Source organism: Sus scrofa, chromosome X, assembly GCF_054392235.1.
Source record: "Sus scrofa isolate SSC_HxYL_T2T_F1_AM1 chromosome X, Sscrofa_HxYL_maternal_Yorkshire_Landrace_v2.0, whole genome shotgun sequence".
Classification (NCBI taxonomy): domain Eukaryota; kingdom Metazoa; phylum Chordata; class Mammalia; order Artiodactyla; family Suidae; genus Sus; species Sus scrofa.
The window spans coordinates 77,010,078-77,026,440 of record NC_139401.1 but is presented as its reverse complement, the minus strand read 5'-3'; the positions used below and the strand labels follow the sequence as shown (position 1 = coordinate 77,026,440).

General features: G+C 35.0%; 1 protein-coding gene across 3 annotated transcripts in view; it reads right to left on the bottom strand.

Annotated features, from left to right (window-relative positions):
* Positions 1-1,183: 1,183 nt before the first annotated feature.
* The window catches only part of CYLC1 (cylicin 1), a 63,624-nt gene continuing 48,444 nt past the window's right edge, over positions 1,184-16,363 (bottom strand). For 2 of the 3 annotated variants that reach the window (XM_085007418.1, XM_085007416.1), the window contains one exon: positions 1,184-1,326. In XM_085007418.1, coding sequence (XP_084863544.1) covers positions 1,294-1,326 — 33 coding nt within the window. In that variant the 3' untranslated portion in view covers positions 1,184-1,293. Of the gene's footprint in view, positions 1,327-6,943; positions 7,003-16,363 lie in introns of all 3 variants that reach the window. The other variant, XM_085007419.1, reaches the window with a different exon arrangement.

The window sequence follows — 16,363 nt, the reverse complement described above, 5'->3', positions numbered from 1 at the left end:
TTATTTACAGATGATTGGGCTGTTTCAAAACTTTGTATTTACAATGTTTCAATTAAAAACCTTTTATTCATCATTTAAGTCATGTGTAAGGCTATCAAACATGCTAAAATGATACTTCATTAAAAATTGTATCTGGAATACAGTAATTTTTAGAGTAAATGGAAGTCCATATTACAATAAAAAGGCAGAAAGCAGACTGGGTGATGCAAAAGAGGTGGCCAAATTTATATCTATCTATAATTCTATCTAGTTTGAATTGAGTATTTGTGTCCTCTCAAAATTTATATGTTAAAATCCTAATGCCCAATATTATGGTATTAGGGTGTGAGCCTAATACCTCAAAAGTAGGACCTTTGAGAGGTGCTTTTGGAGGATAGTGCCCCCATGGATGGGATTAGTACTTTTATAAAAATACCTCACAGAACTCCCTAGTCTACTTCCACTATGTTAGGACACAGTGAGCGAGGCCATCTATGAACAAGAAGGTGGGCTCTCACCATACACTGTATCTTCTTGTGCCTTTATCTTGGACTCTCCAGTTTCCAAAAGTGTGAGAAATAAATTTCAGTTGTTGACAAGCTACCCAGTTTTGATATTTTTGTTGTAGCAGCCTGAACTGGCTAAGAGCCTCTATCTCTATGTATGGATGTATGAATGTACATATGTATGTATGTATGTATCATCTATCTATCTATCTTCTTTCTTTCTACATTCCATTCCTCTCTCAAGAAAGAATACAACAAGCATATTTATGGAAATTTATAAAATGATTGATACATTTATACTATTCTTCTAGGGATACTTTCAGTTTATCATTAAATAAAGTAATAAACTAAATAAAAATGTCTAAAGTTTATGGTTGCATTTGGAACTCTGTATATATATGTGGGAAGTGGGTATTACTACCCACATATAGCCCCATATTTCTTTTAATAATGGGAACGATATGGTTCCATAAATTCTCTGTTTATTTTTGTAAAAAAGAAATTTAACAGAAAATGATAAAAGAATCCCAAAGGATATTGCTGAGTTTAACCTAAACATAAAATGACTTTCAAAGTGAAGTGGTGTAAAATCCTGCTGTATTTTGGTTTGAGCAGTTCAGGCTTTTAGTAAATAAAGCACACACCTCTATAAATCACCTTTATAAGTTACATGTAAAAAATAAGTTCATGGTACTCACGGAAGACTTGTTTTTATTTATTACAGTTCCACAGTACAAATGCTCATTTGAGAGTAGCTAGTGTTAACTGTGGTAAGGCCATTCTGTGGAATGAAGTGATCAGTTGTTCTCTAAAGCAGCTTGCGAATCCACTTTGCTTCAGGCTGAGGAATAAAGTAGAAAAAATTAAAATACAAAGTAAAAATGTATTTTCCTACTAATTATTGGGAGTTACAGCTGTGTAAAGACCACCATGAAACACAGAATGACATAGGCAGAAGGGAACTTGGATATTATTTTTATTTTTTATTAAAAAGGGAGCCCCCTGGACTCCATCTCAGATGTACCAAGTAAAAGCCTGAGATGGAGTCAACAATGTGCATGTTCAAACACCAATGTCCAGTGAAAGACGGAGTATTGAATCGTAGTCCAACTACAAGCATTTGTGTAGAAACTAAGTCCTAGGCAATGTTACATTAGGAATCTAAGATTTCATAACTATTTTAATGTACTAGAACTTCAAAAATTGATGCTGTAAAAATATAAAATACATTTAAAATATAGATAATATCTCCAAATTCTACCACACTAATATAAATATTTTCACATTTGCATATTTCTTTCTACTCATTGTCCACAAAAATGCATATTTTTGCTTAGCTGTAGTTACACCCAACTTCTTTCTCTTAGCATTATGGTATAAACTTTTCCCTCTAATTCTCAAATTTTCATAATGAGTATTTCAACTAATGCGTGCTATTCTTGCTTTATATTTTACTAAACTACCCTCATAATTTTATACATTAGGCTTAATTTCAAGGTTTTTTTCTTATAGACAATATTACAATCTTCTTTATGCCTAGACATTTTTCCTTCTGCTGATTTTTTACTGCAATATATTCCTATTAATGGGATTACTGAGTCAGAAAGTATTGTCCCATATGTGACTCTTCTTACATAATCAATATAGATCCAGAGGAAGTTTTATGCTGTCCCGCCTTTGTCATCAGAAGTGAATTAATGTAGCACTGTTCCTGAATCATCAACAGATTTCAGTAACATATATATAATCTCTATGTAAGATATCTTGCATACATAATACATATAAAATTTTTATTTATTTATATAATTTAGATACATATTTTTACTGCATTATTAGATGAGAAATTATCTCATAAGGTTGCTTTGATTACTAACCATGGTTAATATTTTTTCATGATTTTGTTTCTAATATTTATTTCTCCTGTATAAATTATTTGTTCCTAATTATTATAGGATCTTGATTTTATTCTTAGAAATGCGTGCCTTAAAACTAACACAGTTGATTCACCATTCAGCATTCTTTTCTACATCATGATGCTTCCCCAGTAATTGGGATGAAGTATTAACTGGATCTAGTCTTAAATACAGGTGGAACAACTTCTGTTTATATATTGTGATTTGAGAGAGGCACTAGAAATGCCATTTTATAAAGCATTCCACATTACCTTAAATCCAAACATTTGAAATGCATTCATTTATATTTTATATTTAAGATCTCTAAAAACCTAGATTAAACTATATTTAATACCAGAAGGATAACTGCTATGGACTCAATGTTTATGTCCCCTTAAAAATTCATATTTCAAAGCTCTAATCCCAAATATGATTATATTTGGAAGTAGGACCTTAAGGAGATTTTTTGGTTTAGGTGATGTAGTAAGGGTGGATCCCCAATGATGAGATTGGTGCCCTTATAGGGAAATGAAGAGAGCAGAGCTCTCTTTGCCATGTGAGGATACAGCAAGAAGGTGACATCTATAAGCCAGGAATACGTTCTTCACCAAAACCCAACCATATTTGCCTCCTGATCAAGGACTTCTAGCCTCCACGCCTGTGAGAAGTAAGTGTTGTTTAAGCCACCCAGTTTATAATATTTTCTATAATAGCCTGAATTAGGACAGTAATAAAAACAAAACTTGTAATACCTCAATAGGGAATTAACTTGACAATTCAAGGAATAGTAGTTTTTTCTATACAGAAAACAGTTTTGGGAACGTTCAGTAAATTGAACATTGCATAAGGAAGCAGATAGTGGAATTAGAGTTTATTCTTGACAGTCAGAGGTCAGCAAAAAGACATCTAAACTAAGGGTGAATGAGGGGAATGGGGGTAGACTAGTTGCATGCTTAGAGCACAGCAAAGCAACAGTATACCAAACAGTTATATAACTGGCAAAAATAAATCTTTTGAAGCTATCTGAGTTTTTAAAAAATCAAAGAAGACATCATGGAACAAATCAGTGCTTTGTTCATCTTTCTTCAATTTAGTTTATAGTTGAATATTTTTTTAAAAAAATTATAGTGGTATCATAGTTTTCTACTGCTGTTTTAATGCCTGTAAGACTTTTAATATGCTTACTATACCATTTGCCAACACTCTGTCCCTCCCATCATCTACTTTGTCTGGCTTCTGGTCTGGAAATTTTGTTTCATCCCTCAGTAATGTCATCTTTTAATGTAATATTCTTACAATCACAATGCAATTTCATTGCCTGGCTCTACTGTCAACTAGTTGGACATTTTGGATAGAAACTTCCCACACTCTCTCTACCTTTCAAAATCTTTCTTATCTTTCATGACCCAGATCAAATATCACTTTTGTTGACTGAGAAAATTTATTCATGAACTGGGCACACTAAAAATTCATACTACTTAGTGCTATATGGATTCTTAGAAGTGTCCAGCAATTCTTTCATTCATTTCTTGCTAATTCTCTAATAAATGATGTTAATTTACTTATAAAATAAATATTGGGGGCCAGCCACTCCCTTTGGCATATTAGTAAATAAAACAAAGTTTTGTTCTTGCAAATTCATGGAATAAAGTAGATAAGATGAGAATTAGCATTCAGGAATGTGTATTGTTGCAACTTTAAATAGTGTGGTTAGATTAACCTCATTGAAAAATTGGCATTTGAACAAATATTTGAAAGAGAGAATTAGCCACATGGAAGTCTGAGGAAATAGCATTCTAGGTAAATAAATGGACAAGTGCAAAAGACCTAGATAATATTCCTGGTATGTTTGGAAGGATGCCAATGTGGCTTCATCAGATTAATGAAAAAGAAAAAAAATGAGATCAGAGAGAATAAATAGCAAGCCAGATTAACTAATACTTATTGGCAATTGTAAGCATTTTGACATTCATTCTGTGTGAAATGGTGAAGTATTAGAGTTGTTGTTATTGTTTGTTGTTGTTTTCAAGTTTGTTTCTCTTAGGTTTAATTTAACGTTGGTAATTCTAAACATATATTTAAATCAACTTTATTGATTAAATTCATGTTCACTTAACTGTATCTATTTTAATTGTACAACTTACTAAATTATGAAAGATATATATATATATATATATATATATATATATATATATATATATATATATATTATGAAGACCTAAGATTCTAGTTTTCAAGAATAAGGTAGGTAAGGAAAAATATAAAGGTGGAATGGAATGTTTATATGATATTTTGAATGTTTCTATTCTCAGGGAGGACTAGTTTTTTTTCTTTTTTCTTTTTAAGGCTGCACCTTTGGCATATGGAAGTTCCAGGGCTGGGGTTGAATCAGAACTGCAGCTGAGGCTTACAGCCACAGCAACACCAGATTTGAGCCACATCTATGACCTAAGCTGCAGCTTGTGGCAATGCTCCATGAATATGCATAACACAATATCAGATGCTATACTTGTTATTCTATATACTTCATTTTCCTATAAAGAATGTCTTTTTAATGTCCTATTTTATACTTGAGGAAAATAATGTTCCAAGTGATTAAGAAAATTGCCCCCAAAGTGTCCTGCTACTAAGCAGTAGAGTAAGGATTCAAATCAAAGCTCTCTGACTCCCAAACTGTAGGTAATAGTCATTAAATTATCCAACATGCATGGCACTTCCTACTTTAAAACAACTTTAGATATTTGGGGGGAGCTTAAGAAATCTCCTTTTTTACACATTTCAGTGGGAGATAACCTCATTTATCAAAATGCTCAGAGTTTTGGAGTTGATGGCCATTTATTATTTAATGAGGAGTAGTTTGGGGGATTTTTTAGCTCTTGTTCAAAACTACCTTATGGAGAAGATAATTTTCACCAATATATAAAGGCAAAAATAAAATAAATTACTGATATATTTGACTATATAAAATATAACTTTTTGCACAGTGAAATAAACAATAAAAAATCAATAGACATATGAGAGTTGTGGGCAATCCAACAAAGGCAGATGAAGAATTAATTTCCGAATACATAAAGATTATTTCATAAATTGATAAAATAGCTATAAATAACTTAGAAAAATGAACAGAGGATACAAGGAAAAATTATGAAATGATTAAATTCAAGAGAACATAAATCATTCAAATGTTCAAAATCAATAGTAGTCAGTGAAATGCAAATTAAATTATCAATGAAGTATTTTTCTACTCATTAGAGTGGCAAAAGGAAGAAATGCAACATTTATTGCTCAATGGGATGCAGAGAAGTATATATTATTTTATTTCCTTTAAAGAGCAAAAAAATCTCAATCTCTCTCCTGTTCTGTGCACCACTCCTCACATTCACCTATCCCCTCACCCCATGTGGTGTGTGTGTGTGTGTGTGTGTGTGTGTGTGTGTGTGTGTCTGTTTATTTTTGTTTGAAGATTTGGCATTATAAACAGAATCTTGGAAAAAGTATGGGATGACACATAGTAGCTTGTTGATAAGTATTACCTAGGGAAGAGATTAGGAGGTAGCAATGGATGAAAGTAGATAAGTAGAGTGAGGAGAAAGCAAAATTAAATGATTGAAGTAAAACAAATCTAGAAAGTATAATACCCCACCATGTAAAATTATGTTTGTGTTTTCATAAATACACAGGAAATAAAAATAAAATAAAAATAATAGTATTAGATATATGTCTAATGACTTATAAGGATGCCTGGGATAACATAAACTGATAAAGTTATTAAGTACTGCATATGCATGATTTTATTTCATTCAAAACAATTTATCTATATATCAGGTTAGATGTGCTTGCAAGTAGGAGAGAATGATATAAATTTAAAAGTGACAACTAGTTGCAAACATTGGTTACAAAAGGATGCAAGTGTAAGGAAAGTTGAGTGGAGGAATGAGCATAAGGATTTAAATTATTTTCTTTACATATTTTGTATTTTTTCAGGTATAATAAGTTTGTGTTGCTTTTGTTACTAAAATATATATATATAAAGAAAAAAGTTAATAATACAGAAAGAAAATCTATAAGGAAATATTGGATTTATTTATTTATTTATTTGGCTGCATCCTCAGCATATGGAATTTCCCAGGCCAGGGATCAAACCTGTGCCACAACAGTGACCTGAGAGAAAGCTGGATCCTTAACACGCTGTGCCACAAGGGAACCCCAGGAAACATTGTCTTTAAATGACATTAAACAAGATGAACTTAACTGATCTATACAGAGCATTCCATGCAAAAGTAATGAAATACATATGATTCTCAAATGCACATGGAACACTTCCAAGGACAACTCACGTTAGGCCACAAAACAAGTCTTAATAAGTCTAAGAAGAATGGATTCATATCAAACATCTTTTCCAACCATGGTGACATGAAACTAAAAATAAATTACAAGAAACCTGGAAAATTCACAGATATGTGCAGATTAAACAACATGCTACTGAACAAGAAATGTTTCAAAGAAGAAATGAAAAAAGAAATAAAAATATACCTTGAGACAAGTAAAAATGGAATAACAACTTACCAAAACATATGGAATTCAGTAAAAGCAGTTCTAAGGAGAAAGTTAATAATGATAAATGCCTGCCTCAAGAAAAAATAAAACTTAAATAAACACCAACTCTGCACTGCAAGGAACAAGAAAAACAAGAACAAACTAAGCTCGAAGTTAAAATATTGGTAGTAATAACAAAGATCAGAAAAGAAATAAATGAAATAGAAATAAAAAGAACAGAAGAAATCAGTGAAACTATGTTGCCACAGCTCAAGGCAACACCAAATTCTTATCCCACTGAACAAGGCCAATTATCAAATCCACATCCTCATGGATTCTAGTCAGGTTTGCAACCTGCTGAGCTATAACAGGAACTCCAGAAAAGACAAATCTTTGCTAAACTCACTAAGAAGACAAGAGAGAGGATTCAAATAAATAAAATTAGAAAGAAAGAGGAGATGTTAACAACAGATACAATAGAAATGCAGGCAATCATAAATCTATAAATAATTACACAACAAATTGTACAACTTAGAAAAAATAGAGAACCCCCAAAACACATGACATACCAAGACTGAATCATGAAGAAATAGAATATCTGAACAGACAGTAAGCAAATTAAATCAGTAATAACAAAACCCTCAACAAATTTCAGGATTAGGTGGCTTCCCTGTTGACTTCAACCAAGTATTTAAAGAATAATTAATACCAATCCTCTCTAACTCTTCCCCCCCAAAAAAATAGAGGATGTAACACTGCCAAATTTATTTTATGAGGCCAGCATTACTTTGATATCAAAAAATCACATGATAATACCCAAGAAAAGTGACCAATATCCCTGAAGAACCTATATGAAAAATCTTCAATAAAATATTAGCAAACTGAATTCAACAATACATTTAAAGGACTGTATACCATGATCAAGTGTGATTTATCACTGGGATGGATGGATGGTTCAACATCTCCAAATCAATCAATATGATATATCACATTCACAAAATAAAAGATTAAAAACATGATCATTTCAAGAGATGCAGAAAAATCACTTGCAAAATTCAATAATTATTTATAACAAAAGCTCTCAATAAAATGATATATAAGGAATGTACATCAACATAATAAAAGCCATATATGAGAAACCCACAGCTAACATATTTTTGAATGATATAAAACTGAAAGGAATTCCTATGAGATCAGGGGAAAAAAGGTTGCTCACTCTCACCATTTTATTCAACATGGTATCAGATATCCTCGCCAGAGAAGTTATGAAAGAAAAGGAAAAGTCATTGGAATCAGAAAAGAAGTGAAACTGTCATTATCTGGAGATGACTTGATATTTTATATGGAAAACCTTAAAGAAAATGGTGACAACTAAAAAATAGTTTCAGTAAAGCTGCAGGATATAAAATACATATGCAAAAAACTGTTGTATTTTTTTCTACACTAATAATAAACTAATGGAAAGATAAGAAAATTCCATTTACAGTTGCAATAAAAAATATAGTACCTAGAAATAAAATTAACCAGGGAGTTGAAAGACTTGCTCACTGTAAACCATAAGACATTGACAACAGGAACTGAAAAAAAAAATAGAGAGCTATTTCATGCTCATGGATTTAAAGAATTAATTTTGTTGAAATAAATTTACTTTCCAAAGGAATCTGAAGATTCATGCACACTTTATCAAAATTCCAGTGATTTTTTAACTGAACAAAATTAAAAATCCTAAACTTTGTATAGACCATTTTAGACCCCAAATAAGAAGAACAGTTATGAGAGAGAAGAACAAAGCTGGATGCACCATGCTCCTTGATTTAAAACTATATTACTAAAATACAGCAATCAAAAGAGTGTGGTTTTTGACTACATGGATTACAGATGGAGTACTACATGGATTACTACATGGCAGAGTAGAACTATTTGAGGTCACCTCCTTTCATGAAAATAACAAATTCACAATTAAATGCTGCATAATCATTGACAAAAAAGGCTGGAACCTAGCAAAAAGACATTCACCTAAAGACAAAGAAGAAGCCACAATAAGATGGTAGAAGGGGAATATTTGTAATATAATCAAATCCCATAACCACTGGGTGAATCAATCACAAACTGGAAAATAATTATAAAACAGAGGTTTTCCCATATGAGTGAAAGTTCCAAAATTTATGACAGATTCCCCAGTCTGGATGCCTGGAATTGGGAGGAAGAGCCCCCTGAGCTTTTGGCATTGAAGGACAAAGAAGTTTGAGTTCAGGTGCTCCTCAGGGCTGGTAGAAACAGAGACTCTGCTCATGAAGGGCTCACAGAAGTTTTCACATGTGCTGAGTCCCAGGGAAAGGCAGGTTCTACATTAGACTCTGGGCCAGACTCACTTGCAAGTCTTGAAGGGTCTGCTGGGGAGGTAGGAGTTGGCTATGGCTCACTGTGGGGGAAGGAGGCAGGAGGAGCTGGCCCATGAATATCATCAGAGTGAGCTCCTCTAGAGGCTGCCATTTGGGAAAGTTACAGCCTCACCCAAAAGCCTGCAGACTTCAGTGCTGAGAAGCCCCTGGCCAAACTACCAACAAGGTGGGAACACGGACCCACCCATCATTAGAAAGGCTGCCTAAAGTCATACAAGTGATACCTCTAATCATACCACTAGACATGGCCCTGCCCACCACAGGGATGAGACCCAGTTCTATCCATGAGTGGACAGGCACAAGTGCCTCCTGCACAAGGCTATGAAACAACTTCACCCACCAGGGGGCAGACACTAGAAGCAAGAAGGACCACAGCCTGCAGCCTGCAGAAAGGAGACCGTAGACCAAAAAAAAAAAAAAAAAAAAAAAAAAATAGATAAAATGAAATGGCAGAGAAATGTATTACTGAAGAAGGTAAAAGACGAAATCCTAGAAGACCTAAGTGAAGTAGAGATAAGCAACCTATGTGAAAATAATTCAGAGATATGATATTATGGATGAACCAAGATAATAAAAAAATGAGGCACAGATCAAGAAATTACAAGAAAGAAATAACAAAGAAATAAGAGATTTAAAGGAAAAAACCCCAGAGATGAATGAAATGAAAAATACACTAGAAGGAATCAATAGTAGAAGAATGAATAAGTGACATGGAAGACAAATTTGTGGGAATCACTACTGTGGAACAGAATTTTAAAAAAGAATGAAAAGAAGGATGGTTTAATAGGCCTCTGGGACAACATTAAATGCATCAACATTCATGTTAGAAGGGTCCCAGAAGAAGAGTGAGAGAAAGGGTCAGAGAAAATATTTGAAGAGCTAATAATGAAAAACTTCTCTAACTTCAAAAGGGAAATCTTTACTAATATCCAGGAAGCACAGAAAGTCCCATAGAAGATAAACTCAGGGAGGAATCACCAAAACATATGTTAATCAAGTTCATCAAAATTAAAAATAAAATATTAAAGGCAACATGAAAAAGCAATAAACTACATGCCATGGAACCCACATAAGGTTATCAGCTAATATTTTTAGCAGAAACTCTGCATGCCACAAAGGACTTGTGTAATGTAGTTGAAGTAATGAAAGGGAAAAAAAAAAACTATAATCAAAAATACTTTACCCTGCAAGGCTCTTATTCAGATTCAATAAAAGTCAAAAAATTTACAGACAATCAAAGGCTAAGAGAATTCAGCACCACCAAAACAGCTTCACAACAACTGATAAAGACGTCTCCAGTTGGAAAAGAAAACACCACACCTAGAAACAAGAAAATTACTAATGGGAAATCTCACAGGTAAAGATAAACATATAGTAAAGACAGGAAATCAACTACAAATGACTTGATATCAAAACCAGAAATCACGAGGAGCATATGAATGCAGGATATTGGGAAAATATTTGAAATTAAGAGAGCAGCAACTAAACTTAAAACATATATATATATATACATACATACATTTCTATATCAAAGCCTCATGGGAACTGCAAACCTAAAATTCACAACAGATACAGAAATTTTGAAAAAGCAATCCAAGGGTGCAGGCAAGATGGTGGAAGAGTAAGAGGTCCTGATCACACTCTCCCACAAACACATTAAAAAAAACACATCTGCATGTAAAACAACTTGCACAGAACATCAGCTGAATGCTGGCAGAAGGACATAAACCTCCAAAAAGGGCAAGAAACTCTTGATATAACTGGGTAGAACAAAAAAAAAAAGAGAGAGAGGATGGGACTAGCATTCCCGAGAGGGAGCTGTGAAGGAGAAAAGGAACTCACACTCTGGCAAGCCACCTTACCAACAGAAAGATCAGCAGAGTTGGAGAAATCTCAAAGACAACAAGAAAAGCACAGCTTCAGGTCTGAGAATGGAAAAGCAGAGTGAGAGACTCACAGATCATCTGAACCACTGGCACAACAGACACCACAGCCTGAGATACTTGGGTGGTGGCTGGACACTGAGACTTAGGCTCCAGAGGTCAGTCCCTGGGAATGGGCTGGGATTGGCAGTTTGGAGACAGCCTAAGGGGCTAAAGAGCAGTGCACCATGAGTGGAGGGAGTGATACGCTAAGGGCTGAGGAGTGCTAGCCCGCTGTGGACTGGGTGTCTCCCGCAGCAAGAAGCTGCTTGCTAGCCCACAGCAGACTGTACCTGCAGGTGGCTGGAGCAAACCACCACAGTTATCCCTGACTCCAGAGGTGAGTGTGGCCCACTGGCACTTAGGGTATCTGAAAAAAAAATCACTTGTAGTCCCAATCACTTCAGAGGACATCACAGAGAAGGACACTACAACAGAATACAACCTGATGTTGCTCTTGCTCCCCCGGGAGCACACCAGCCCTGCAGCTGCCAATGCCAAACACACTGGGCAATGCCCAGACTCTTGATTACTGCCTCTTCCCAGGAACCTGCAACTAAGAGCACTTTGTGCAGCACATCTTGTGGGAGCTAAGCAGGTTGAGGTGCTTCTTGCATGATTTACAGGTGGCAGTGGCAAACAACTGCAGTTATCTCTGGCTGCAGAGGTGGCAGTGGCCCGACACCACTAGGGGTTGGTGAACAGGCACCCTTTGCAGCCCCAGTCACTTCAAGGGCATCACAGAGGAAGGCACTGTGACCGAGTACCACCTGTTGGTGCTCTTGCACCCTTGGAAACCAAACGGCCCTGCTCCTATCACTGCTGAATGTTCAGAGTCATACCCATACACCAGATCTCTGTCACTTCCCAGGACCCTGAAACTAGGAAAAGACTGTGCAGCACCCCCTATGTGGGCTAGGTGAAACAGATCACTTCATGCATGGTCTACAGGTAGTGGAGGCAAAACACTGCAGTTATCACTGATGCTAGAAATGGCCATGGCCTGCTCCCATTATGGGTCCCTGAATAGGCACCACCTGGGGTTCCAATAACCTCAGAGGAGGGCATTGCAATCAAACACAAGCTGTTGTTGTTCTCAATCCCCTGGGAACTCACATACCCTGCTCCTGCTACTGCCAAATACTCTGGTCACCTTGTAGATCCCACTAGAGGTCATTACCACTTCCAAGGCCCCTGAAACTAGGAGTAGCTTGTGCTTCTGTTGAGAGCCCAACAAAGAGGCACTGACTGCTGGCCCTACCCATTGCCTCCTCTCTGAAAACACACTGAGTATCCTGGGGATAGCAGCCTCCTTACACCAAAGAAACAGTAATGATTCAAACTCCCACACCAAAAATAAATAGTAACCCACTCCCAAAATACAAAGGGATATACTTGCATAGAAATAGCTTTACAAGACTACAGTTTGGCTTCCCCAAATTCACAGAAAAAGAAAAACACAAGCAAGATGAAGAAGCTCAGAAAACATTCCCACTTAAAGCAAGAGGATAATTCACCTTAAGCAGTCAAAAATGAAACAGAACTCTGCAGTTTCACAGACTGAGTTCAAAAGGGAGTAGTGAAAATACTGAAGGAATTAAGAGAAGATATGAACAGTAATGTAGATTCCCTCAGAAAGGAATAAGAAAACATAATGAGGAGCCAAGAAAAACTAGAAAATTAATTTGCAGTGATGCGAACTGAGCTAAGGGCAGTAAAAACCAGAATGAATAATGCAGAGGAATGAATTAGTGATGTGGATTATAGAATAATGGAAATCACCCAAAAAAGACAGTAGACAGAAAACCAAATGAAAAAAACATGAAAGCAATATAAGAGACCTACAGGATAATATAAAGCAGGACAATATACACAAAATTAGGAATTCCAGAAGGAGAGGAAAAATAAAAAGGAATTGAAAATATATTTGAATAAATTATGGCTGAAAACTGTCCAAATCTAAAGCATACTGATATCAAGATACAGGAAGCACAGAGGGCCCCAAACACTTTGAACCCACACAGGCCCACACCAAGGCATATTATGAAAAAAGTGGCAAAAGTTAAAAATAAAGAGAGGATTCTAAAGTAGCAAGAGAAAAGAAAAGCATTATAAGGGAATCCCCATTAGGCTATCAGCTGATTTCTCTACAGAAACACAACAGACCAGAAGGGAGTGGAAATATATATTTAAAGTGCTGAAAGGAAAAAATCTGCAACCTAGAATACTTTATCCAACCAGAATATGATTTAAAATAGAAGGAGGAATAAAGAATTTCTCCAACAAACAAAAGCTAAAAGAGTACAGCAATACAAAACCCATTCTAAAAGAAAAACTGAAAAGTCCTCTCTAAATTAAAAAAAAAAAAAAAAGAGAGGAAGAAATATGGTGGAGGAAACCACAATTGCAAAGCAGTCACTTAAATAAGCTAGCATACATATCTAAACATGAAGATATTTTTAAAAAGAGACATCAAAATCATACAATTTTGGCAAGGGAAGTAAAAAATATAGATTCTTTTTCTTTTTAATGATGTGTGTGAACCTATATGACTATCAGGCTAAAGAAAGCAGATACAGGAAGGGACTAACATCCTTAAAACAGGGCAATCACAAATCAAAATCAAACACTACATTCACGAAAAATGAAAAGTATTCAAGAATAAAATAAATGGAAACCATCCAACCAAGAAAAGAAATTAGAAACATAGAATCAACTGGAAAACAAGATTTAAAATAACAATAAATAAACAACTATCAATAATCACCTTAAATGTCAATGGACTAAATGCTTCAATCAAAAGACACAGAGTGTCTGAGTGGATAAAAAGGCAAAAACCTTCAATATGCTGCCTACAAGAAACTCACCTTAGGACAAAGGACACATATAGATTGAAAGTGAGGGGATGGTAAAAAATATTTCATGCCAATGGACAAAACAGGATAGCAGGAGGTGCAATACTCATATCAGACAAAATAGATTTTAAAATGAAGGCCATAAAGAAAGACGAAGAAGGACACTATTTAATGTTTAAAGGATCCATTCAAGAAGAGGATATTACAATCATCAATATATATGTCCCTAATATAGGAGCACCCAGATACCTCCAACAAATACTAACAGACATAAAAGGAGAAATTGATGGGATTACAATCATAGTAGGAGACTGTAATACCCCACTTGCAAAAATGGACAGATCCTCTAGACAGAAAACCAATAAGGCAAGAGAGATCCCAAAGGACACAATAGAAAAGTTAGATTTCATTGACATTTTCAGGACATTACATCCAAAAATATCAGAATACAAATTCTTCTCAAGTGTTCATGGAACATTCTCAAGAATGGATCACATATTGGGGCACAAAACTAATTTTAACAAATTTAAGAATATAGAAATTATATCAAGTATCTTCTCTGACCACGATGGCATGAAACTAGAAATCAAACACAGGAAGATAAATGAGAAAAAAACCTATTGCATGGAGACAAAATAACATGCTACTAAAAAACAAATGGGTCAATGAGGAAATCAATAAGGAAATTAAAAAATACCTGGAAACAAATGACAATGAAGAAACAACCACTCAAAATATATGGGATGCCACAAAAGCAGTGCTCAGAGGGAAGTTCATACCACTACAGGTCTTACTCAGGAAAAATCCACATGATCATCTCAAGTAGATGCAGAAAAAGCATTTGACAAAGTCCAACATCCATTTATGATAAAAATTTTCACCAAAGTGGGTATAGAGGGAATATTCATTAACATAATCAAAGCTATTTATGGCAAACCCACAGCAAATACAATACTCAATGGAGAAAAACTGAAGGCCTTCCCACTAAAATCTGGAACAAGGCAGGGATGCCCACTCTCATTAATGCTATTTAACATAGTTCTATAAGTCCTAGCCACAGCAATCAGACAAACAAAAGAAATAAAAGGCATCCAAATAGGAAGAGTATATGTAGATGATATGATACTATTTATAGAAAACCCTAAGGACTGAACCCAAAAACTACTTGAACTGATCAACAAATTCAGCAAAGTAGCAGGATATAAGATTAACATTCAGAAGTCAGTCGCATTTCTGTATACTGACAAGGAAATATTTGAAAAGGAATATGGAAATATAATGCCTTTTAAAATTGCACCCCTCAAAATCAAATACCTGGGAATACACCTCACCAAGGAGGCAAAGAACCTATATGCCAAGAAGTATAAAACAGTAATCAAGGAAATTAAGGAAGAGGTAAAGAAATGGAAAGATATTCCATGCTCCTGGGTTGGAACAATTAATATTGTAAAAATGGCCATACTACCCAAAACAATCTACAGATTCAATGCAATGCCTATCAAATTACCCATGACATGTTTCACAGAACTAGAACAAACAATCCAAAAATTTATATGGAATCACAAAAGACCCAGAATTGCCAAAGCAATCCTGAGGAACAAAAACTGGGCAGGAGACATCACTCTCCCAGACCTCAAGCAATATTCCAAAGCCACAGTCATCAAGACACTGTGGTACTGGTACCAAAACAGATGGACAGACCAATGGAACAGCATAAAAACCCAGAAATAAACCCTGACTCCTATGGTCAATCTTTTACAAAGGAGGCAAGAACATAAAATGGGAAAAAGTCTTTTCAGCAAGTGGTGCTGGGAATTCTAGACAGCCACATGTAAATCAATGAAATTTGAACACACTCTAACATCATGCACCAAAATAATCTCAAAATGGCTGAAAGACTTAAATATAAGACAAGATATCATCAAACTCCTGGAAGATAATATAGGAAAATAATTCTCTGACATCCACTTTACAAATGTTTTCTCAGGCCAGTTTCCCATAGCAACAGAAATAAAAGCAAAAACAAACCAATGGGACCTATTCAAACTGAAAGCTTTGGCACAGCATAGAAACCAAAAAGAAAAGAAAAAGACAACTGACAGAATGGGAGAAAATATTATCAAATGATGCAAATGACAAGAGCTTAATTCCGCATATTCATTGCAGCTCTATTCACAACAGCCAAGACACGGAAACAACCAAAATGTCCATCAATAGATGATTGGATTAGGAAGATGTGGTATGTATACACAATGGAATACTATTCAGTCA